The following is a 23548-nucleotide window of genomic DNA, read 5'->3' on the forward strand; positions in this document are numbered from 1 at the left end:
CACGCTTACATACAGATGAAAAAATGTAAAAACACATTTGTAAAACACACAGATATTATAATAATCCCTCACATTTACTCTGACAATTGTTTGGATTCGTAATTCTTATCTTGATCTAGAGGGGAATTAAGATTTTTAGATTAAGATCTGTGTTGAAATAAACATAAATATACCAATTTGAATGAAAGGAGTTAATGTACCAAAAAAAATACTAATAAGTGCTTAAAGCGGAAGGAAGTATAATTTAGAACATATGACATTTAAATGTCGGCTTTAAAATCACGAGTTAAAATCACACAGAAAAATAATTTTAAAAAATTGTTTTTGATATATTAAATTTATAGATAAAAACACGCACACATTGCTCGTATAGGATGAATCTTTTTGTTAGATTTTCTTTTTTTTTTCTTTTTGATTCCCACTCTTAACTCTCTTCTTGGGTGAAAGGAACATGAAAGGAAAGTGCTGGTCAAAAGTTTGAAACTGGTAACGAAATTTGATTGCGCATCGCACTATTAACGCGAGTGTTGTGCTAAATCCCCATACTGGCGTCTTTTATCAGATCCGATCCTTTCCAATCTGATCCTTTCGGATCCAATCTGATTCGATCCGACGTTTTAAAGATAACGTAGACATTTATTTTATTATTTTAATATTAAACTTAGGGTCTTTTATTGTTTTGCATACTTATTATGTAATATAACCAATGAGTATAGTCTAGAGAGTTTAAAAAATAATAGGTTTTATTTATAAGGCTAATTATCAAGTGCATGCTCCAATTAGATTTTCTTTTATTTCGAAAACATTGCGTTGGAATCTTTCCACTAAGACTCTTTCTAACTATCGCCCTATCTCCAGTAAACAATACTTTTTGTTTGAAAAATGATGACCAAGTTTAACTTATCTGTTATACTATATTTTTTATTTTCACAAGTAGCCCTCTAGTGTCATCAAGACGAATGGTACGGAAGTGAAGCCTTGAGACCACAAACTGAAAATGAGAGACAACAAGGGGAGGCTAGTCACACTATTATCGTTCTACTGATGTGTTATTACTCGAGGTCGTCCCTAGACTTCTCAGAAAGCGGTTGAAGCAGTTGGGAAAAATAATCAATTCAAGATAACTCTGAGGAAAGCTCTGTCGGAGGATGTGTGCCCATGACTCACTACACTTAATTCAAATATAGATCAAAATTATTTTTTTAAATTGATACCACCTACCGTGTAGTTTTTTCAATTTCTTTTGACTGTGAGGATTGTTTCAACTTGTGCTATTCATGTAGTAAATACACGTTTTACTTATAAGATATGATACCACGGAAAAAAACACTTTCTTGGCCTGTGTTCTTTGGTTAATGTGTCCCTAAAGCTGCACATACAGTCTGGTCCATGGTCAGCCAGTTGTTTAGACTGCGCTCGCCACTGAGGTCGCTATGCGTGAACACAGTGCTTGTTGTTGGCTGGATTATAGTTGTCATGACAACGCTTATGAGGAGTTACAGGTAATGTTTTTATTTTCCTCGTGTAATTTATATTTGTATATTTATTTTTCTTAAGGAAATCCCATTACAATGTATCCATAATGTCAGTTTCTAGTTTGCACTTCAATTTTCAGTGTGAATAAAAATATAAACAGCCTATTTTTGACTAAAGCCAGTCTCATTGACGTAAGACTAAAGTGAATCAGTTGCTAAACATTCTCGACCCTAATGCCCATTGTATTTTAGGATGAATTTGTGAAGGATTAATAAAATAGTTTTAAAAAATCTTTCCTAAAAAATTATTTGTAGGATCTTAACAAAATAATTTGACAGGCAGAATGTAATACGCAATTATTATTTTGTCTTCGAAACTTCAGTAGTGAGAAAGTTGCTAACTTTGTTTTTCTGTTTGGCTTTACTGGGATGCTAAAACTCTAATTTCTGATATTTATTTAGAGGCATTTTAAGGCATTTAATAATGATTAATAAATAGAACCCAAATAGAAAGAGAAACGGGTTCATTGATTTTTAATCTTAGCGAGTAGAGTTACCAGACTTACAGCAAAAGGAGGACATGTTCGTCTAGCATTGACTTACAGCAAAAGGAGGACATGTTCGTCTAGCATTGACTTACAGCAAAAGGAGGACATGTTCGTCTAGCATTGACTTACAGCAATGGCATTTCATCCATAAATAGATCCCAGTTCTTCCTATCTTCTATTTTTAACACAAAAGCTTACACATAAATAGCAGAAACATGTATTGCGATGACCTCTTTCACAAGAAGTATTTCGTATCTTTGGGACTGATAAAAAAAATGTTAATCATAACTCTTCAAAATCTGTCATTTTTTCCGGCAAAATTAACTGTTTAAAGAGCAGAGTGGACAACTGAGAGAAATAAGACTCTCATTAGCCCCAGTGATAGCCTCACTAAGTAAAATTTCAGGAGGGCCTAGTAGCAATATATTTCTCAAACAAATTATTTTTTTTTACACCAGTTCATCTACGAAAAGAAAATGCGTGTGAAACTCTTAGCCTGACATTCTTTTTTCAAATAGTACTTAGAGGAGGAAAAGCCTTTCCTAATATGGATGGGAATTAGATTCGATTACATCAACCTGACAGCAAATATTGAAATTAGAAAACAACTTACATTAATTTTAATTTTTATTTTTGTAACCTAGCTCATAGAGTAGATAATAAAATTCAATTTCAAGACAACTTATCTATAATCTTTCAATGGCGATATATGTGTCAAATACGTTTTATCAGATTATAAATCCAAATCTAGTCTAGTGGTCCCTTCTTGTCGTAATTACCTTGATCACATTACTATTCTTTTCTTTCATCTTTCATACAACACAACATGTGTTTCAAAAATGTAATCAGCAAATTGAAAATGTATACAGCCAAGACAGGTAGTCGTAATCAAACAAACTCCAAAATTTTTCAACTTGGTTTTCACCCCCAAAATGGTGTCGCCTGGTGTGGACTGCACCCCTCGCACCCCCAAGTGATGCCACTGCTCTAAGATACGTACCTCTCCCCAACAATGTCGATTAATATATTGGAGTAGACGAGCTAGGAAATTTAAAGAAAAATGAGCCAGTAACACTAACCGTTTTACCATGCGAACAGCATAGTGCACTATTACCCGCTATTGGCACTTCTAGGCCTACTAATCCTGTCCATTATCGCTCTTTCCACTTTATAGATATAGACTAAATCTAGAATATATACTGGGTAGCAAATCACAAAATTCTGAATAAGACCTATACCAGTTTCATAAGACCCATTCTATAATATAGTACCTCAGCGTGAGGCTCAGCAGCCCAAACCAACCTATGGAAAATAGACAAGGTTCAAAATATTCGTCTAAGTATCAATAATGACAGGAGCAATCAAAACAACACCCATAAGAGCTATGGAGGTAAACTGCTGCCCTGGTCTCTCTGGAGGAAAGAAGAGAAATACAAATCCTTTCCCAATTCACTAAATTGGAAACCTTAGAGAGACATCCACTCAAAACTAAAATCCACAAAACTGGCACTGAAAACACGGACTCTGAAATCACTAATTTTATACAGGAATATTTAAACCTAAAAAAGAAAAGCCAACTTGAAAAAAATAACTATGGAATCCACGAATAAACACAATGAATCTCAACGCTAGAACATAGCGCTCTCAATCCACTCTAACAGACCGTGTGGAAAATAGTTCAAAAATCTGACTACATTCCAACAGATCACAAGGAAACAGTGAACACAATTTTCTACAAACTCATGACCCTAACATTCAGTGGATCAGAGTTTACACGGATGGGTCATCGCTTAAAGCTCCACAAATAGAGGACCTGGAATATTTATTGAAAAAAAACTAGAAAAATACATTGCACCTGGAGAGCTCTCTTACAGTCACAGAACAGAAAAGAAAGCACTAGAACTAGCAGCTACTACGCTAGTAAATCATCCAAGTACCCCGCATAGCAAGATAGTCTTTCTAACCGATGCGAAAACAATCCTCCAAAACTTGGAAAACTCTGATTTCTCATATATAAAACGACTCAGGACACCACTTATAAAGCTCAACTACATCAGCAACAAAAAAAAACTGTTATTCAATGGATATCAGCACATATTGAATTAGAAGGCTGACGCACTTGCCAAGTGTGGGAGAACAAACACACAATTAAACATTGCATTCTATCCAGAAGAAATTAGGAAACAAATAGTGAACAGAATATAAGATAAATGGACAAGCTCTCATCCGAATCGCAAGAAAGATGACGCCTATTATAAGCTATCCCGACAAGATAAATGCGGTACCCGACAAAATAGCGCCGACAATATAGCGCAGAAAAAAAAAAGATTTCTGTCATTTTGAAAGAAATACTTTAGATATCGTAAAATATGAATAGAGTCAATATGTTTTTGTTTTAATGTTATCATAACTTTTCAGTCATTTTAGAGGAAACACTTTAGATATCTTAGAACAGAAGTATGCAAACATTAATCAAAAATTAGAATAAGGTAAAATGAACAATTTCAAAATGTATCATTTATTTACATTCCAAAAGTGTATTTTGAAAACAGGCAAAGATACTTGTTAGATTTGTACACACACACACAAACCTTCACAAAGTTAAATTGTAGAAAATGTCACGTGGAAATTCCATCACTGCTTGAACGGGATCACCACATTTCAAAATCCTCTTTTTAGCAAGTTATGCATTTTAAACATTGGTGCAAAAGGGGAAGGATATAAAATGAAAAGTACTCTCGTTCTCTGCAAATATGGCATACTTTCAGATCGATTCATATTGAAAAAGATAGAGACATCAACAAAAATGATGCCCATGACATTAAATTACTAAGAATCCGGTACTTTTATACACATCATATACAAGTCCGCGCTATTTTGTCTTGCGCTATTTCGTCGGGTAATTTTTGCGCTATTTTGTTGGCGCTATTTTGTCGGGTCATCAGATAAAAGTCTCATCTTTCACCTCAGAACTAAACAGAATGAGACAACAAATTTTCCGGGAGCTCCAATTAGAACTAGTGAAATCTGCCCATGTGGAGTGTCACCAGAGAATGCTTTAACAAGAAGCTCGAACAAAGATACTGGTCCCAAAGCATCCCTATAGAAAGAAAGCTATATGGAGAGCTCCTTGATTTGGAAACCACCGCACAGTGCATCTCATACATTGGTCAGTCACCTGAACGCTCCAACATAATACTATGAGAACGAGGAAGAAGATCATAGCATAACAACATATCATTTATAAATTAAATAATGAATATTAAATATGCATATTAAAAAACATAATAAATTAAATATAGTAAGAAGAGCTATTAAAATAAAATAGATACATTTACATAATGGAAATAATAACATAGCAAGGGCGAATATAGCATAATAAAATGGAACGTTACTACACATGACCATGCTAGAGACCATGACTTGTCATTGATTATACATTGAGAGTGCCCGTCTTATAGCTCCAGAACAGGCTGGTTTCAGGACTGGAATATCGCAATTACCAAGTTAACATCTTTGTGCAGAGCGTAGCAGATAGAGTTTAAAGGACCGAAAGCACATGCATAGTCTTCATTGATTTAAAATAGGCATTTGATAAAGTATGTCGGCCTGGTTTGCTTCATAAGCCGTGGGGGTACGGGGGAAGAACATATTACTGAATCAGAGACTTCCCACAAGAGCGTACAATAAGAACCAGGATGTAAGAAGAAGTCTTAGGGAAAATGATCCCTCGAGCACGGCCTTCCTCTGGGCTCCGTTCTATCATGCATTTTTTTTCACGGCCTTATGCATGACCTACCGGCCCAGCTAAATACCAAAAGCTGTTATATGCTGATTATATTGTCCTTTGGAAATCCTTAAGGAGCGCAACCACAATACAGAAAGTGTTGCAAGAAGATTCCATACGCTCTGCTCATACACATAAAAATGGAGGCTAGAAATAAACACTTCCAAGACGGTTTATTCTCTGTTCATGCTCGGGACTGACATTCTCTGGCAACCTTTCCGACTCACCTTCAACGGAGTGGCTCTCAGCATGGAGAAGTTACCCAAGTACCTTGGTGTAACTTGAGATCGCAAACTAAAAATGTGTGAACTACCTTTGCAAGTCTATGGCTATAAGACAGCTCTTGAACAGCTTGATAAGATACAATCCAAAGCTCTAAGATTTGTCTGTGGAACCTTTAGGACAAGTCCAGTAAATGCAGCTGAAATAATGGTTAATGTAGGTCCAATAAACCTTTAGGTGAGAACGGTCAATACTAACTTGCTCTGATTGGTACAAAATACTGGATGAATACCTCCCATCTAGAAAACTAGTGGATGGCTGGAGATTCACAAGACGGATGCAGTCTAATAATGTTAAATTATTAAGCGTTTAACAGTCAATACTAATTTCCAGGTAAATTATTTACTGAAAAAACAACAACAACAAACTAAAACGTAACAATCAATTTCGTTGAACCATTATTAAGTATTCTTTAATGATACAACTTTTAAAACATTTAGTGAAGTTGATTTTTTCGTGAAAGCTTCCAAAGTAATTTGTCCAGAAAAGATGAAAGCATTCAAAGAAATAGCGTAAACTAGGAACACTGGCAGATAGAATAAATGACATTTTTAGTCAGCTTGCATGAACAATTATAAAATGAAATAGCTGATTTTGAATTCTTTTCATTGGCTCTGTTGGCTGTATTCATAAGGGCCTGTGACAGGAATTTTAAGATACAAGAGGAACTACTTGAGCTCTGTTCTATGCATAACACTACAACAAGCAAGGATGTTTTTTGATAAATTATTGGAGGTGATATTGTAGTTAATTTACCTTTGGTAAAGCTAGCTAGTCTAGCAACGGATGGCGCACCAACCATTTTGGGGGTTAGAAATGGTGGTCGTGCTTGCAAAACTAAGAGAGACTGGTGCTCATTTTCAATTTGCTCATTTTCAGTGCATCGTTCACCAAGAAGTATTATTTGCAGAACAATTACAGTTCCAACATAAGCTAAGACCAGTTTCAATTTCTATCAATTTTATTTTAAGCCTTGGCTTAAATCAACGCCAATGTTCAATGTATCTGGATTACGTTGGACACTAATTGGATTGTGTACAGAAGACCGCTGGCTCTCTTGTCATAAAGTATTAAAGAGGTTTTTTGCACTGCTTGAAGAAATTGTATTGTTTCTGAACATAAAAACTGAACCTGTTGAACATTTCTGTGATGAGATGTTTGAATAGTTATTTTTGGCTCGTTTATTAAAGTCTAGGGGTAATTAATTTATTTATCCCGCTCACATATACAAGATTTTTTGAACAGGCACACGACATAATAACAGAAAACCTTAAAAAGGCTGAAACCTTCAATAAATATTTTGTCAACATTAACAAGTCAAAGCCAAGAAAACAACTGGACCAGGCCTTCAGTAATATCTTAAAGAAAGAAGAAAAAGCTCCAACAGTCAACTGTCAGATCTTTGACACTCCCTTCACTCTACATGAGCTCAATACTGCCCTAAAAAGCCTCAAGCCAAGAAAATCCCCTGGACCCGATAAAATAACAAATGAAATGATTCGGGGACTAGGACCACAGGCCCAAAACTGTATACTTAACTTTATCAACCATACATGGAAAACTGGAGACATACCACAGGAATGGAGAACCGCAAACATAATACCCATCTTAAAGAAAAATAAACCACCTGGAGACCCAAAAAGTTATAGACCAATATCTCTAACATCCAACATTGGCTAAATGGCAGAAAAAATGATCAATAACCGACTTTATTGGTGGCTAGAAAGTACTTGCTCACTCCACAATGCACAAGCTGGCTTCAGGAAAGCAAGTAGAACAGAAGACCACCTCTTTCGTTTTATCCAGGACACAGTAGAAGGGTTTCATGAAAACAAGCACACTACAGCAGTATTTATAGATTTGCAGCAAGCCTATGATAGAGTGTGGAGAAAAGGTCTATTTTTGAAGATGAAAAAAATGGGCATCCATGGAAAAATGTACAGCTGGATCAGAGCATTCTTAAAAAACAGAACCATCCAAACCCGATTCGAAGGTGCCATCTCTAGTCAAAAAAGTTTGGAAGAAGGACTACCACAAGGTTCAGCCCTTAGCTGCACTCTTTCTAATCTTCATGAATGACCTCCCGGACCTCATTTCGGTCAATAAGGCACTTTATGAAGACGACCTTTTAATTTGGACTACAGAGAAATATCCAGTGCTGACTAGATCCAAACTAAATAGAGCCCTCACAACTATCTCCACATATTCAAAATTATGGAAAATGGAAATAAACAAAGAAAAGTCAGTTTATTCAATCTTTAGCCACAGCAACAAAACAGCAAAAAGAAACTACATCCTAAAAATAGACTCTCAGCCAATAAATAAAGAAGAAAATCCAACATATCTTGGTGTAAAACTAGACCAAAGACTGTCTCTAAAACACTTTATGGCAGATTTAAAAGAAAAGGCATCACAAAGATTAAACATAATAAAACACCTAGCAGGAACATCCTGGGGAGCTGAAAAGAAAACCTTAAGACAGTTATACACTGGATATGTCAGATCTGTAATGGATAACTGTCTCTCCATACAAGTAGCTGCCAACAAAACCTATCAATCATCATTAGATACAATCCAAAACCAAGCCTTGCGGTTAATTAGTGGAGGTATGAGAACTACTCCCACAGCAGCCTGTGAGATAGACTCCAATATTGAACCTCTTAAGTTAAGGCGCAACAGAGCAGCATTAGAAGCTATTGAGAGATACAGAAGGTTGGAGGACGATCATCCAAATAAATTACTAACACAGAGCAATAGGAAAAACAACCAAAAAAAGCAAAGGACTCTGATCCAACTTACTGACGAACTAGCCCTAAAACACCACCTACCCAATAACAGAGAAAAAATTACCAGGTTTTCAAACATTACACCCGGACTAAACTACAAACAACCAACCATCAAAACACATTTACTAAATAACACCTTAACAAAAGAATCAAATCCACTGGAGCTCAAAGCAGGCACGCTTGAAACAATCGAAAGCTATCAAAAAACAGCTATCCATATTTATACAGATGGATCGGCTTTCAAAGCTACCATCAATGCTGGTCTTGGCGCCTTCCTGGTCTTCCCTAAAAATAAACACTTCGAAATAAGTGCACCCTGTGGTGATTACTGCTCAAACTTCCAAGCCGAAATTGAGGCAATTACCATAGCACTCCAGACAGTGGAAAACAAATTATATGAAGGAGTGCAACCACCATCAGATATTGTTGTCTTTACAGACTCCCAATCTACTCTGCAAGCACTTAACAGCAGCACCTCAAACAGCCCAAGAGAGTTGACAACACTCATTGTGATAATCCACCAGATGATATCAAAATTAAATATCAATATTACACTACAGTTGATCCCTGGACACATTGGCATCATGGGAAATGAAAAGGCAGATAAGCTATCAAAGGCAGGTTCAACTATGGAACAACCAGATAGACCTGTTAACTACCTCACCCTAAGGTCAATGTTAGTCAACAATCACAAAGAGGAGTGGCTCAACCAATGGGCATCAGGAAACACAGGCAGAGCCATGTACAGAGAAATGACTACGCCTAACAAACTGGACAGTATTAACTTCCTCCCCGCAAAGAACAATCTACAATCTCCCAACTAAGAACAGGACACACACCACTATTAAATTACCACCTGAACAAAATAAACTCCACAGACATTGCGCCCACCCCTTTGAAACCGTAAACCATATCCTCTTTGAATGCCCCTCCCTAATCCACCTTAGGCAGACCCTACTTCCACTACAGCCCATCATAACCAACACCCTGTACGGCAGTGCTGAACAACTGAAGAAAACAGCACACTTTTTTTCCTTGGCACATTCTGCAAAAGAGCTCACAGCTCAGCAGCAATAAAGCTGGCTAGAAGAAGAAGAAGAAGAACAGGCACACCGCAACTAACAGTAAGAACAGACCAGTATATTAAATTTATTGATTAAAACAATTTAATGAATAAAAAGTTACACAAGATAATTTGATAAAAAAAATATAATCGAGAAATGAAATGGGTGTAATATCTAAAATAATTACTCATCATAGATAGCTAATTAATTATTAATAATCTTATATTCTTAGATGCTAGCCTGTTGGGTTTTTCTCTCGCGGTCGTAGGACTGTCACTCAGAAAGATGAGTCATACGGCTCTGTCTTAGGACGTCGGCTTCGGATGTCCCCTATGCTGTAGGCAAGCTGGCTCTAGGGTTAGGCCACTGCCTGTTTAGCAGTAGAGAGGGTTGATGCTGCAGACTAAGTTTGTAGTAGTAGTAGATCTCTCAGCTATGGTTTCTAGCTCATAGATGGCCGTGCTAAATCACACCAGTTTATTTCCTGTAGCTAAGGTTACTTTAAGCTATCGGCAGTGGGCAGTAGCTATTGGGCAGTGGACAGTTTGGGCCGGTACTTGGCAGATGATACTGCAGTGGGCACTGTGGACACTGGGCAATATTCTATGGCCATGGACAGTAGGCAATGCCTTTTTGCTAACAGGTATGTGATGGGGGGGTATCTGGTGTGGTCGGCTTTGGTTACAGCTTTGAGTGATCTGGTAGTTATAGCAACAGCAAGCAGTTACAGATACAGCTACCAGGCTGGGGATATGATAGACAATTAGGAATCTCCTAAAGGCATTGAATAGAGATTCTCATATGCCTTGCAATCATTCAGGTGCAGGCATTGGTATCAATCCCAACAAGGCATTTAAAACAATTAAGGCATGAGATCTTAAAACACATAAAACTCAATGATAAGCAAAATACAAGGGAGTTAACCACAATAGATGTGTTATCATACAATGTAGGATGATACTAGTCAAGATTCATCCATTATACGTGATTACGTCGATAAGTAATCAGTTATAGTAAAATGGGGAATGAACATAGTATACTAAAGGATAAGATGAAAATAAAGTACTAGGGATAGAGCTACAATAATAAGGGTTTGATATGATTAATCGAAATTATATTCATCCAAGGAACTAAAAGTTCACAAGGGTGTGCGACATAATAATATTTATGAGGGATATAATAGGAATGTAAAATAGTCAATTTCAAATGCGCACTGTAAATTTAGAGCAGGTGTTCTATGTTCTTAGGCAACACTTAGATTCATGAAAGCTTATCGTACACAATAAAATAAAAAAATAAAATAAAATAAATCAAATATACTGCGGTTACAAATGTAGTCAACCGTAGCGGCATTAATAATGCTATATGAAGATATAGCATCGACATAAAATAGTAAAATGTACATACGTAATAAAGTCATAATGTAATGACGGGGGGGAGGGGGAGGGGGAGAGAAGGTGTGAATAGCTATTAAGCCGCTGTGTGTAGCGCTGGTGCAGCGACTATTGTGTGCTGGTCACCTGTACAGCGGTCAATAATAAAAACTTAGCCCTAGAGAAGCTAGTTTATGTTTTACGTCGAGTTTTGTCCCGTGAGAGCCAGTACCTTTGTCTAGACGAACGAGGGATAGATCATACAAGAATTTAGTTATGGGTGGACAAGGAAATAATTATTAATAATAAGTTAAACATAAAAGTTTCTCACAGTTTGCTGGGAAAACTCAAATGTACTTTGTATGCAAGTTTCGTATTGTCACAATTTCCAAACTGACGAATGGGTACAGGATTTGTCATTAGCAGTTGATCTCACTGGTCACCTGCAAGACTTCCAACTTTAAGTTAAAGACAAAATTGTCGCAACTGCCTGTGATGATGTTAAGTTCTTTCAAGCAAAGTTACGATTGTAGATAAACCAAATATCAAGAGAAAACATTGTTCACTTCTCAACGTGTCAGGAACTAAAAAGCCCAGTGCCATTTTTGCTGAAAATGATGGGTCGGCTTCAATACACGGGAAGAGCAGGCTATGGAGCCTACATTCAGTTTTTTTGGCTCTGACTCAGTTAAAATCTTTGGACCATGTGGTTGTCTTTGCAGTTGGCTCTGACTCAGTTAAAATCTTTGGACCATGTGGTTGTCTTTGCAGTTGGCTCTGACTCGGTTAAAATCTGTAGTGTTTGCAGTTTTGATGCGGAGGCCATTGCGATCTGTAAAGCCGTAAAAGTTAGGGTTATTGACTTCAACTCGGAGAGTGACATTTAAGATTAACACAGATTGTTGTGGTCACTGACTTAAAACCTGTACTACAGACTTTGCAAAGCCCTGGACCATGCTACAATATTGACACTGTCAACATGGCTTCACACAATATAAATCAACGCTATGGCACTCCTGCAACAATGCAGTGGGTACCGAGACATATAGGTGTGACTGGCAACACCATTGCTGACTCTTTGGCCCATCAAGGAGGGCTAACACCACCTACCGTGCATTCGGTGAGTTTTCATCATGCTCTGGCAACAATCCCCCCCCCCCCCCCCCAAAAAAAATAGAAATGTAAAATCTGCCTTGAGTGCTGGGAAACGTCCCAAAAAGCCCGCGGAGTCTGGGAGCGCATTAGGCGCCCTGAACTCACTTCCCTGTGGTGGAGGTCTGAGCAGACTTCGACTCACGCTGCTGGAAAGAAGAGAAAAACGTGTCTCATATTCTATTTGACTGCCCCAGATTTACCGTCTCGACAGGTCTGGGAAACCACAAATCCTTGACCTGTATGGTGACTTGTTTGCAAGATAAGATTTGAGCTTCTCAAGCCCTCACTCAAATGGAGTTTGATGTTGATGATGATTGTTTACAAATGTTGAAAAGTGGAGTGACCTTTTGTTGACGCCAACACTGACGGTTGGCGAAATGACCAAGGGAAGAATCTTTATGCCATCGGCTCTCTTATCTCATTTGTCCTTTTACTTTTTTGAAGGGATGATGTGACAGTTCACCTAACCAAATACCGCCTTTTTTTTTTGGTCAATATATAGGCTGGTCCATTCTTTTAAGTTTCTTTCTACACTGTCGGCTAAAAACTGTGTATCGATGAAAGCCGGGGTACTTCAAAAAAAGGTATAAAAAATACACAGGTCTTGTGTAATACTCGTCCAAGAAAGTACTATAAAAGTGTGCTTCCACATACCGCTCTTTGTGTTTCCGTGATATAGCCTGTATCGGATTTGATCCCAACTCTCCGTATTATTTAAAGCTAAATGGTGTATTTTAAATTTAAAAAAGAATCTGCTAAATGCAATTCACAGTTCCTGCCCAGTAAATTATTATTCCAAGAGAAGTAATCGTATACGGTAATATCGACCATTGTGAATTTGATCTCAGTTATTTCTTCAGTCACCGTAAGTTGATGCGAATCTGACTATTGTTAATTTAGTTTCGCTTTATCCTAGATTTAATTTTGTAGTTTCGTCTTTTACGTCACCATTCTTAGAGCTCTTTAGCTTATTTGATACATTAATGGAAATTGGCGCTAAGGACATAATTGAATCTGAGGACAAAACTTACGGGTAATATTTTCATTTTGTTAGAATGTTAATGATGATATCTTTTACTATATCGTATTGATTAAGCAAATGTTAATATAGTAAAATCGATGAATTAGTGCAGTTTAAATCTCTAAATATCACGAATAAACTACATTAATAAATGGTTTAAATAGTTGTATACATTTACATCTAGTTTCCAGTCTAAATATAGATCTAAATACAATTTAGATCTGGCAATTAATTTTAGGTTGGTGTTTCATTAATTTTTCAATGTAATTTATAAGAGATCCATAAAAATGGAGATGGAAAAAATAAAAGAACTAACTGGTAGTATCAGCACCTATTAGTTCAAACTTATGACTATCATAAGTATTATTTTATTTGATCTTGGAAAATTTAAATTGGTAAATTAAGAAGACATTTTTAACGATTTATGAAAATATTTCACGTCACTACGCATACAAAGTCGCCAACAGAATACACTAGCAAACCCAGAACTTTTTGAGTTTTTTTTTTTTAATCCAAACCCTAACCCTAACGCCTAGTAAGCCCTAACTTTACGTATAAACGCACATACATAGCATATATGTATCAGGGAAAAACAAAACGTGTTCTATATTACAATTAGAGCAGTGCTTCTCAACCTTCGGAAAAGAAAAACAGTTTCGTTGTTGGCCCTTCTCTTGATATCTAGAGGGTTTCTTGATAGCTAGGGGCCCGACGCTAAAAATTTTTTTGCATTCTTAACTACAGAAACGCATTCTCCTGACATCTACAGCTCATTATTCATCCTTTTAATAAAGTCAGGTAAAATTTAGTTGGATAAAAAACGTGGGGGAAAAGGCCGACACTTAAGTGTGACTATCAATCGAGACACAATTAGCGTTACTATAATTTTATTAGGAGTATTTACCCCTTTATGTTAGCGAGACATCTTGTAATCAACCTGTTTTTGGGGGTCAGAATAAGACGTTAACAGAACGATGATTAGACGCTCTTTGGATATTCGACCATCTTGACGCACGCAAAATGTCTCATTTTTAAGAACCTTTGAATAATGTTTTTAATTAAAAAATATTACAATATGAATTTATAGCCCCTAACTACATTTTAAATTCAACCGATTTGTTCCTTAAAAAGAAAAGATACCCAACAGATTGAAAAAGTTGATTAAGGCTTTGAGGGTTGCAATCAAAAAATAATATTTGAAAAAGACGCTCATTTATAAGTGATTAATTTTGTTCAGAACTATAATTTAAAGCTCTGAAAAAATAATTCGGAATAGGGAGGAGAAATGAAGCTGACCAATTAAATTCACGTCCCGAGACATGACGTTAAACTGCGCTCCTCTTTCCTTAGCACTTTTGGAGCTCAAAAGTGCCCTACTTCTTTTCTATCATTGTGTCTGCCTCCTCTTTTCCTAAGTCTGCCTTCATTGATCATCACACTGTCTCCTTAACTTTAAATTCTCACTACGTCCTAGACCAGTCCGTTTGCCGTGGACTGCGACGGGTAAGGGGGGATAAAGAGATCCTGGTGTTTGAGTGGTGGCTATCTGAGGATAAACCACAACAACACAATACTTTGGCTCCAAGTTCCCCTAGACCTGAGACCCAGATGGCCCGCTCTGGGTCAACCGGCTGGTCATGCCGAGCTACCAGCATAGGTCGTCGACCTATGCTGAAGGGCGGTGGCTGGAGGGTCAATCAGGGAGCTGCTGTATCGGACACATGTCCGATGTAGCAGCTGACTGAGTATAGCACCTGTGTAGCCCTGGCGGGCTCATTCTGGACATCCGAATGGCCCGTCCCCTTGTTGGACTCGATGGTGGGTGGGGAGCACAGGTGCCGAATTAACCAAAATATATATGGACAAAAAACCACACAAAAAACTACTTGCCCCAGACCTATGTCTGGGCAAGAAACGTCGAATTGACGATAAAAAAGAGGAGGTCCCAAAAAGCTGTGCCACCTGGCCATCATTTCTGGTGGTTAGGTGCACAGAGGAGGGTAAAAGCCTGACAAAGTTGAGCCCTTTTATTATCTATAAGGGACTCAAGTCAGTAGTGGGAGAGCCCAAGAGTGTGTCTAAGCTACACAAATCAATGGAACTCCTTGTAGAAGTAGACAGCAAGACACACTCTGATGGGCTTTTAAGATGCAGAAGACTCTGTGATCTCCAAGTGGAAGTCATGCCACACAAGAGTCTGAACACCAGCAGAGGTGTAATCAGCTCTAGGGACCTACTGGAATGTTCCGAGAAGGAAATAGTGGAGGGCATTGAAGGAGTCACCCATGCCCGGCGCATTACCAGGCGCAGGGAGGGTGAGGAGGTCAAAACCGCCACTATTATCCTCACATTCGGAACTAGGACACCGCCAGAGTATGTGAAGGCAGGATACCTACGAGTTCCAGTGAGGCCCTACATACCTAACCCCATGAGGTGCTTCAAGTGCCAGGGTTATGGACACGGCGCGGCAGTCTGCAAGAGGAACACTGTGTGTGCCAGATGTGCTGGAGAGGGTCATGAGGACAAGGGCTGCACAGCCCAGTTCAAATGCCCAAACTGTCAAGCTGGCCACTCAGCCTACTCCAAGGACTGCCCTGTGTGGAAACAGGAGGTTGCCGTGCAGGAGTACAAGGCAAGAAACGGATGTACCTTTAGCCAGGCGAAATCGGCTGTACTGGCCCTACCCAAGGGCCAATTCGGCTTGACAAAGACATACGCCCAGGCTGTTGCTAAGAAAGGAAGATCCATAGCCACACAGACGGACACATTGACCCCACCACCCCCTCCTCCTCCTCCAACTCAGAAGAAAACACCGCCAAAGAACACACCTCTGAAGAAACAAGAAAGCCCTGTTGTCATGCTAAAGAACATGTTCTCTGTGCTCGCTGATGAGAGCATGGAGACTGAGCAGCATGTCAAAACCAATACCCCGGGAGAACCCGGAGACATCATGTCTGACACAGGTTCTCCTCAGAGAACCCAGCCAGACACCCCAACCTCTACCGAGTTAGAGGTTGACCAACTCCCTAAGGGGAGAAATCAAAGCGGAGAGGATGCCCGAGGTGAGAGAGGAGGAAATAACCTCCGCTCTAACCAGAGGGATCTCCCCTCTCCAGAGAGAAAGACTTCCCCCAAAAGGGGGTTGTCCTCCTCTCCATCCAAACCCAAGAATAAAAATACCAAGGTCACTGGAATAAAGGGAAACCCCTCCGGGGGCCTCCCAAGGCCAAATAGCTCCAAGTAGGTCATCTAGAATAAGCCATGGATTCCAGAATTGTACAGTGGAATTGTAGAGGCCTCAAGGCCAATTACGAGGAAATGCAGCTACTGATGGACTCTGAGACTCCTGTAGCTGTCTGCTTACAGGAAACATTTCTGAAAGATTGCATCAGCTTCCGAAGCTACCGTGCTTATAGCAAGAATGTTGAGGATGCAGAGAGAGCATCAGGTGGAGTCTGTATCCTTGTGAAGGATAGCATCCCCCATGAGAGGGTAGAACTACAGACCACACTACAGGCCGTAGCAGCTAGGATAACCCTTCACAAGGTTATCACTTGCTGCAGCCTGTATCTACCACCAGGCGCTCCATTAAACCGAACAGACATGGAGGACCTATTGAAACAACTCCCCCGGCCTTATTTAATCCTTGGGGATTTCAATGCCCATAACACCATGTGGGGATCCAACAATACCGACACTAGAGGTCGTATGCTGGAGGATATCTTCCTCCAACATGATTTATGCATACTTAATGATGCATCACCGACCTACTTGCACCCAGGAACTGGATCATTCACATGCATTGACCTCACCGTATGCGTCCCCGGACTTCTGGACGATTTTAAATGGTCAGTTAGCAATGATCTACGGGGAAGTGATCACTTCCCAATCATCATTACTAACAATCTCCCTTCCTTGGGACGACCTCAGCGGTGGAAACTGAATAAGGCCGATTGGGAACAATTCCAAAAAAGATGCTCTGAGGATATCACAGAAAATATCCTCCATGAACAGAACCCAGCTGATACCTTTGCTAGCAAGCTACTAAGTATAGCCAGGAAAGTTGTACCCCTAACCTCTGCAAATCCAAAACGGCCTAGCAAACCATGGTTTGATACAGCTTGCAAAAGTGCTATTGGTGATAGGAAAAAACGACTGGCTGCATTTATAAAGAATCCTTCCCAGGAAAACCTAAAGCTATTCAGGATAGCTAGAGCAAAGGCTAGACAAACCATACGGTCAGCCAAAAGGAATTCCTGGAGAAGTTTTGTCGGCAGTCTGGATGCCAAAACTTCTGCTAGAGCGGTTTGGAAGGCAGTAAGGCGAATCAAAGGGAAAGAATCAAATGCAATAGGGCATTTGAAAAACCAAGGACGAACTGTCACGTCCCCCAGAGAAATAGCTGACTGCCTTGCATCCTCAATAGCAGAAAAATCATCCACTGCACACTACACGCCAGAGTTCCAAAAAGTCAAAACCAGGGAGGAAAGACACCCCATTGATTTCAGGTCAGAGAACAATGAAGACTACAACAAACCGTTCTCGCTTGAGGAACTGAGGGAATCGCTGGACAAGTCACATGACACAGCGCCTGGAGAAGACGAAATCCATTACCAGTTCCTCAAGCACCTTCCCGAACCCTCATTGGCAGTCCTGCTAGGGGTCTATAACTGTGTGTGGCAAACAGGCGCTTTCCCAAACAGCTGGAGGAAAGCCACAGTTATACCGATACCTAAACCGGGAAGAGACGGCTCTGACCCAGCTAACTATCGACCAATAGCACTAACAAGCTGCATCTGCAAAACCATGGAAAGAATGATTAACAGTAGGCTGGTCTGGTACCTGGAAAGGAATAAAGTGATCTCAAACTACCAGTGCGGATTCCGGCAGGGGCGGACAACAACTGACCACCTGGTAAGCCTGGAAGCTTATATTAGAAATGCATTACTCAGAAGAGAACATCTAGTAGCTGTATTCTTCGATATAGAAAAGGCCTATGACACAACCTGGAAACATGGCATTCTACGTGACCTGGCGCTTATGGGGCTTAAGGGACACCTCCCCCGTTTTGTGGAGGAATTCCTGAAAGATCGAAAATTTCAGGTCCGAGTGGGCAACTCCGCTTCTGACACTCATGACCAGGAAATGGGTGTACCCCAGGGCAGCATTCTGTCAGTCACCCTGTTCAACATTAAAATAAATAGCATCATAAATGCGCTGTCCCTGGCATAGAGTGCTCTTTGTATGTTGATGACTTTGTCATTCTTACTTATGGGAAAAACATGAACACCTTAGAAAGGAAATTACAGTTATGTTTAAACAAAATTCAGGGTTGGGCAAACTATAATGGTTTCAAATTCTCAGACTCCAAAACAGTTAGTATGCATTTTTGTAATCTAAGGGGGCTCCACCCAGACCCTGAACTATTTATACACAAAAAGAAGATCCCTGTCGTGAAAACTACAAAATTTTTAGGCCTCACCTTAGATTCCAAATTTAATTTTCTCCCCCACATTAAGGAACTTAAGAAGAAATGCCAAAAGTCATTAAACATACTAAGAGTACTCAGCCATACGGACTGGGTAGCTGACAGAGATACCTTGCTGCTGCTCTATCGGAGTCTAATTCGATCCAAGCTAGACTACGGATCCATAATATATGGAGCAGCAAGGAAGTCGTACCTAAAAATACTGGAACCAATACAAAATGCTGCCCTGCGTCTCTGTCTCGGCGCGTTTCGTACATCACCTATCCCAAGTCTCCATGTGGAGGCTGGAGAACTCCCCATGGATATAAGAATGAAAAAGCTTGCAATGCAGTATATAGTCAAGCTAAAATCCAACCCCACGAACCCTGCTTTTGACTCCATATTTAACCCCACAGAGGTAGAATTATACAATCGAAGGCCTAACGTCATACAGCCGTTGGGCCTTCGAATGAGAGAACCCATCCAAAATTTAACCCCACCCATTGACCAAATCTCTAAAATAGAAACCCCTCAGAATCCTCCTTGGCTAATGAATAAACCTAAATTAAATGTATCCCTCCTTAATTTCAAAAAAGAAAATACAGACCCAAGCATACTACAAGTCCACTTTAGGGAACTGCAGGAGAGCTACGGAGATTGTGGCACCATCTACACAGACGGATCCAAAATGGAGGGAAAGGTCGCGTGTGCCTGCTCCTTTCGGAACAAAACAATCTCCCGTAGACTCCCCGATGGCTGCTCCATCTTTACGGCCGAATTGCACGCAATATTGCTTGCACTTATGGCCGTAAAAGCATCAGGAAGGAGTAAATTTATAATCTGCTCCGACTCCAAATCTGCATTGCAAGCTTTGGGGCGGATGAAGACTGACATCCCATTGGTACATAAGAGCCTGAAGCTGTTGGACCTAATAACAGCCGACCGTAGGGATGTCACCTTCATCTGGGTCCCCTCCCATGTTGGCATTGAGGGAAACGAAGCCGCAGACAGAGAAGCAAAGAGAGCCCTAAATCATGCGGTGTCAGGAACCCAAATTCCCTACTCGGACCTGAGACAAAGTATTGCCTCTGCCAACTATCGAGAGTGGCAGAACCGATGGGAGGTTGAGACTCACAGTAAACTCAGGCAGATTGTGGCGGATGTCAGGTGGCGGCCCACATCTAAGGGCCTGACAAGGCGTGGTAGCACAACCATGTCCAGACTTAGGATTGGCCACACCTACATCACGCACTCTTTTGTACTGAAGAGAGAGGAGCCCCCACTTTGCGAGTACTGTGACTCTCGCCTCACCGTGGAACATATCCTCGTTGATTGCCCCAGATACCAGGATGTCAGGGCGAAATATTTTAGAGCCACTAATCTAAAAACACTATTTAATAATGTCGACCCTGGGAAGGTACTGGGCTTTATTCGGGAAGTGGGGCTATCTACGAAGATGTGATTTCTGAATTTGTGAACATGCACTATTTACATTAGATTTTTACCAAATATTTAAATTTTTACTACCTTTACTATTTTAACTGTGAATAGACCTTGATTTTAATGATATGACTGTATAGAATCTGGCCCTTGTTGTTTAGAGAGAGAGTAGTCCTTAAGGGACTGCAGGCACGACATGGCCTAAATTGTGCCGATGTGCCTCAAATCAAAAATCAAATCAAAATCAACCCTAAATCATGCGGTGTCAGGAACCCAAATTCCCTACTCGGACCTGAGACAAAGTATTGCCTCTGCCACCTATCGAGAGTGGCAGAACCGATGGGAGGCTGAGACTCACAGTAAACTCAGGCAGATTGTGGCGGATGTCAGGTGGCGGCCCACATCTAAGGGTCTGACAAGGCGTGGTAGCACAACCATGTCCAGACTTAGGATTGGCCACACCTACATCACGCACTCTTTTGTACTGAAGAGAGAGGAGCCCCCACTTTGCGAGTACTGTGACTCTCGCCTCACCGTGGAACATATCCTCGTTGATTGCCCCAGATACCAGGATGTCAGGGCGAAATATTTTAGAGCCACTAATCTAAAAACACTATTTAATAATGTCGACCCTGGGAAGGTACTGGGCTTTATTCGGGAAGTGGGGCTATCTACGAAGATGTGATTTCTGAATTTGTGAACATGCACTATTTACATTAGATTTTTACCAAATATTTAAATTTTTACTACCTTTACTATTTTAACTGTGAATAGACCTTGATTTTAATGATATGACTGTATAGAATCTGGCCCTTGTTGTTTAGAGAGAGAGTAGTCCTTAAGGGACTGCAGGCACGACATGGCCTAAATTGTGCCGATGTGCCTCAAATCAAAAATCAAATCAAAATCAACCCTAAATCATGCGGTGTCAGGAACCCAAATTCCCTACTCGGACCTGAGACAAAGTATTGCCTCTGCCACCTATCGAGAGTGGCAGAACCGATGGGAGGCTGAGACTCACAGTAAACTCAGGCAGATTGTGGCGGATGTCAGGTGGCGGCCCACATCTAAGGGTCTGACAAGGCGTGGTAGCACAACCATGTCCAGACTTAGGATTGGCCACACCTACATCACGCACTCTTTTGTACTGAAGAGAGAGGAGCCCCCACTTTGCGAGTACTGTGACTCTCGCCTCACCGTGGAACATATCCTCGTTGATTGCCCCAGATACCAGGATGTCAGGGCGAAATATTTTAGAGCCACTAATCTAAAAACACTATTTAATAATGTCGACCCTGGGAAGGTACTGGGCTTTATTCGGGAAGTGGGGCTATCTACGAAGATGTGATTTCTGAATTTGTGAACATGCACTATTTACATTAGATTTTTACCAAATATTTAAATTTTTACTACCTTTACTATTTTAACTGTGAATAGACCTTGATTTTAATGATATGACTGTATAGAATCTGGCCCTTGTTGTTTAGAGAGAGAGTAGTCCTTAAGGGACTGCAGGCACGACATGGCCTAAATTGTGCCGATGTGCCTCAAATCAAAAATCAAATCAAACCAATTAAATTCTACTCAAAATTTTTGGATTTTAATGATTCGAGTATACATTTTGAGTTATAGTCCAAGAGTTGTTTTTTTTTTATATAAGAAAAACATCTGATTGAGTAAAGGTGGGTGGGAAAAGGAGACTAGGAAAAAAATATTTGGTTTCAGAACTCATCTCAAATAATCTCAATTGTTACTATAATACTTAAAAGTTTCACATAAATTCTAAATTTTGCAAAACAAAGTCTTCTTTTTTTTTTTTTTAAATAATCATGACAAATTCATTCGCTATTACATAGATGTCATGACATAGAAACTAATTACTGTAGTGATAACTGACGCCCAGAGGTGTTTCAAAGAACATGAAATTAAAATATAAGAAATGTAAATGTACTCTATAAAATAGCAATAGGAATAGAGAAATAAGACACTGGATAGATCCACATGGGGAGAGAGCATAAAGGAAGGGTCTCGGATTGCAGATGCCATATACAACAGAAGCAGAAAGAAGGGGGAAAATGCAACGGCGCCTGGTGATTACACGTGCCAACCTGCGACCGCAGATGTGTATCAAGTATTGGCCTCTTAAGTCACACAAGAAGTTGCAAAGGGAAACAATGATCCATCGAGACGTAAAATATACAGTTATAGATAGATATAAATATACTCTATTTAACATCCAAAATTTTTCATTATTGATGTAGTAACTCAATGATCTTCTGGAAGAATACGGCTGTACATGTATGAACTCATCAACTGCCTTTTATCGCTCTCTAGAACACCATTTATTTTTACCTGCGCTACGTAATTTCTCCCAAATAAATTTTTGACTTAATCTGGTAAAACCCGCTTCATAATGCGCCCCAGACACGTGCAGGCTGTAATATTTTGATTCCGTTAATTTTAGTAGCTTTTTATTATCCGTTCACCTCTACCCTCCGGCCAACTAAAAAAGTTAGTCCTTCGTACACATTCCCGTTTCCATTTCTACAATTATCTTGATATTTTGTTCTCTTGATAAAAAGCAATATCCATTACTTTTTATTAATTGTAATTGTTTATTTGACCCCATTAAAATGGGTCTCTCTCTCTCTTTGGAAAAAGAAAAAAGACTAGATGTATCTTATTTAGACTTAGGGAAAAAGAAAAACAATGCTTTAAAAATAATGAATTCGTGATTTTTAGCGGCCCCCAAAAGGGGAAAAGATGCTATTAGTTTTGTCTAGCCTGTCTGTCTGTCCGTCCGTCCCGTTTAGATCTCGTAAACTGGAAAAGATAGTGAAAATCCGACATCACAATATTTTAGACCATTCAAAATTCTGATGCAACAGCTACATTTTTCTTTTCTGAAAGCGAAAAATCTAATTTTTTAAATCACTTATGCAAACAGTTTTTTCATAAAAATACACCAGTTTTACAACTATTCACTATTAATAGTAACGAACACTTGTGGCTCTTTATTAGGGGGGGTTCTAATATCCAAAATATTGAACACATTTATGCAAACGGTTGTAGATATTTTGTCAAATTTTTTTTTTATATTTGTATTGTTAAGTTATGTATGTTCTGTTATACTAAGTACTATATTTAGAC

General features: G+C 39.4%; 2 protein-coding genes across 8 annotated transcripts in view; both read left to right on the plus strand.

Annotated features, from left to right (window-relative positions):
• LOC106061498 (beta-1,3-galactosyl-O-glycosyl-glycoprotein beta-1,6-N-acetylglucosaminyltransferase-like) overlaps positions 1-23548 on the plus strand; it is a 106391-nt gene that overhangs the window by 52554 nt on the left and 30289 nt on the right. For 5 of the 7 annotated variants that reach the window (XM_056005395.1, XM_056005400.1, XM_056005397.1 and 2 more), the window contains exon 2: positions 938-1502. In XM_056005395.1, the coding sequence (XP_055861370.1) occupies positions 1390-1502 (113 nt within the window). In that variant the 5' untranslated portion in view covers positions 938-1389. Of the gene's footprint in view, positions 1-934; positions 1503-13383; positions 13504-23548 lie in introns of those variants that run through there. The other 2 variants (XM_056005396.1, XM_056005401.1) reach the window with 2 other exon arrangements.
• On the plus strand, positions 1509-12468 carry LOC129921966 (uncharacterized). The gene is made up of 2 exons (XM_056005402.1): positions 1509-10495; positions 10667-12468. The coding sequence occupies exon 1, from the start codon at positions 8164-8166 to the stop codon at positions 9700-9702; it is 1539 nt and encodes a 512-aa protein (XP_055861377.1). The 5' UTR covers positions 1509-8163; the 3' UTR covers positions 9703-10495; positions 10667-12468.

Source organism: Biomphalaria glabrata, chromosome 12 (assembly GCF_947242115.1).
Source record: "Biomphalaria glabrata chromosome 12, xgBioGlab47.1, whole genome shotgun sequence".
In the NCBI taxonomy this organism is placed as follows: Eukaryota; Metazoa; Mollusca; class Gastropoda; family Planorbidae; genus Biomphalaria; species Biomphalaria glabrata.

Coding starts and splice junctions, on each gene's coding strand:
- LOC129921966 (XM_056005402.1), top strand. CDS start 8,164: ATGAATGACCTCCCGGACCTCATTTCGGTCAATAAGGCACTTTATGAA.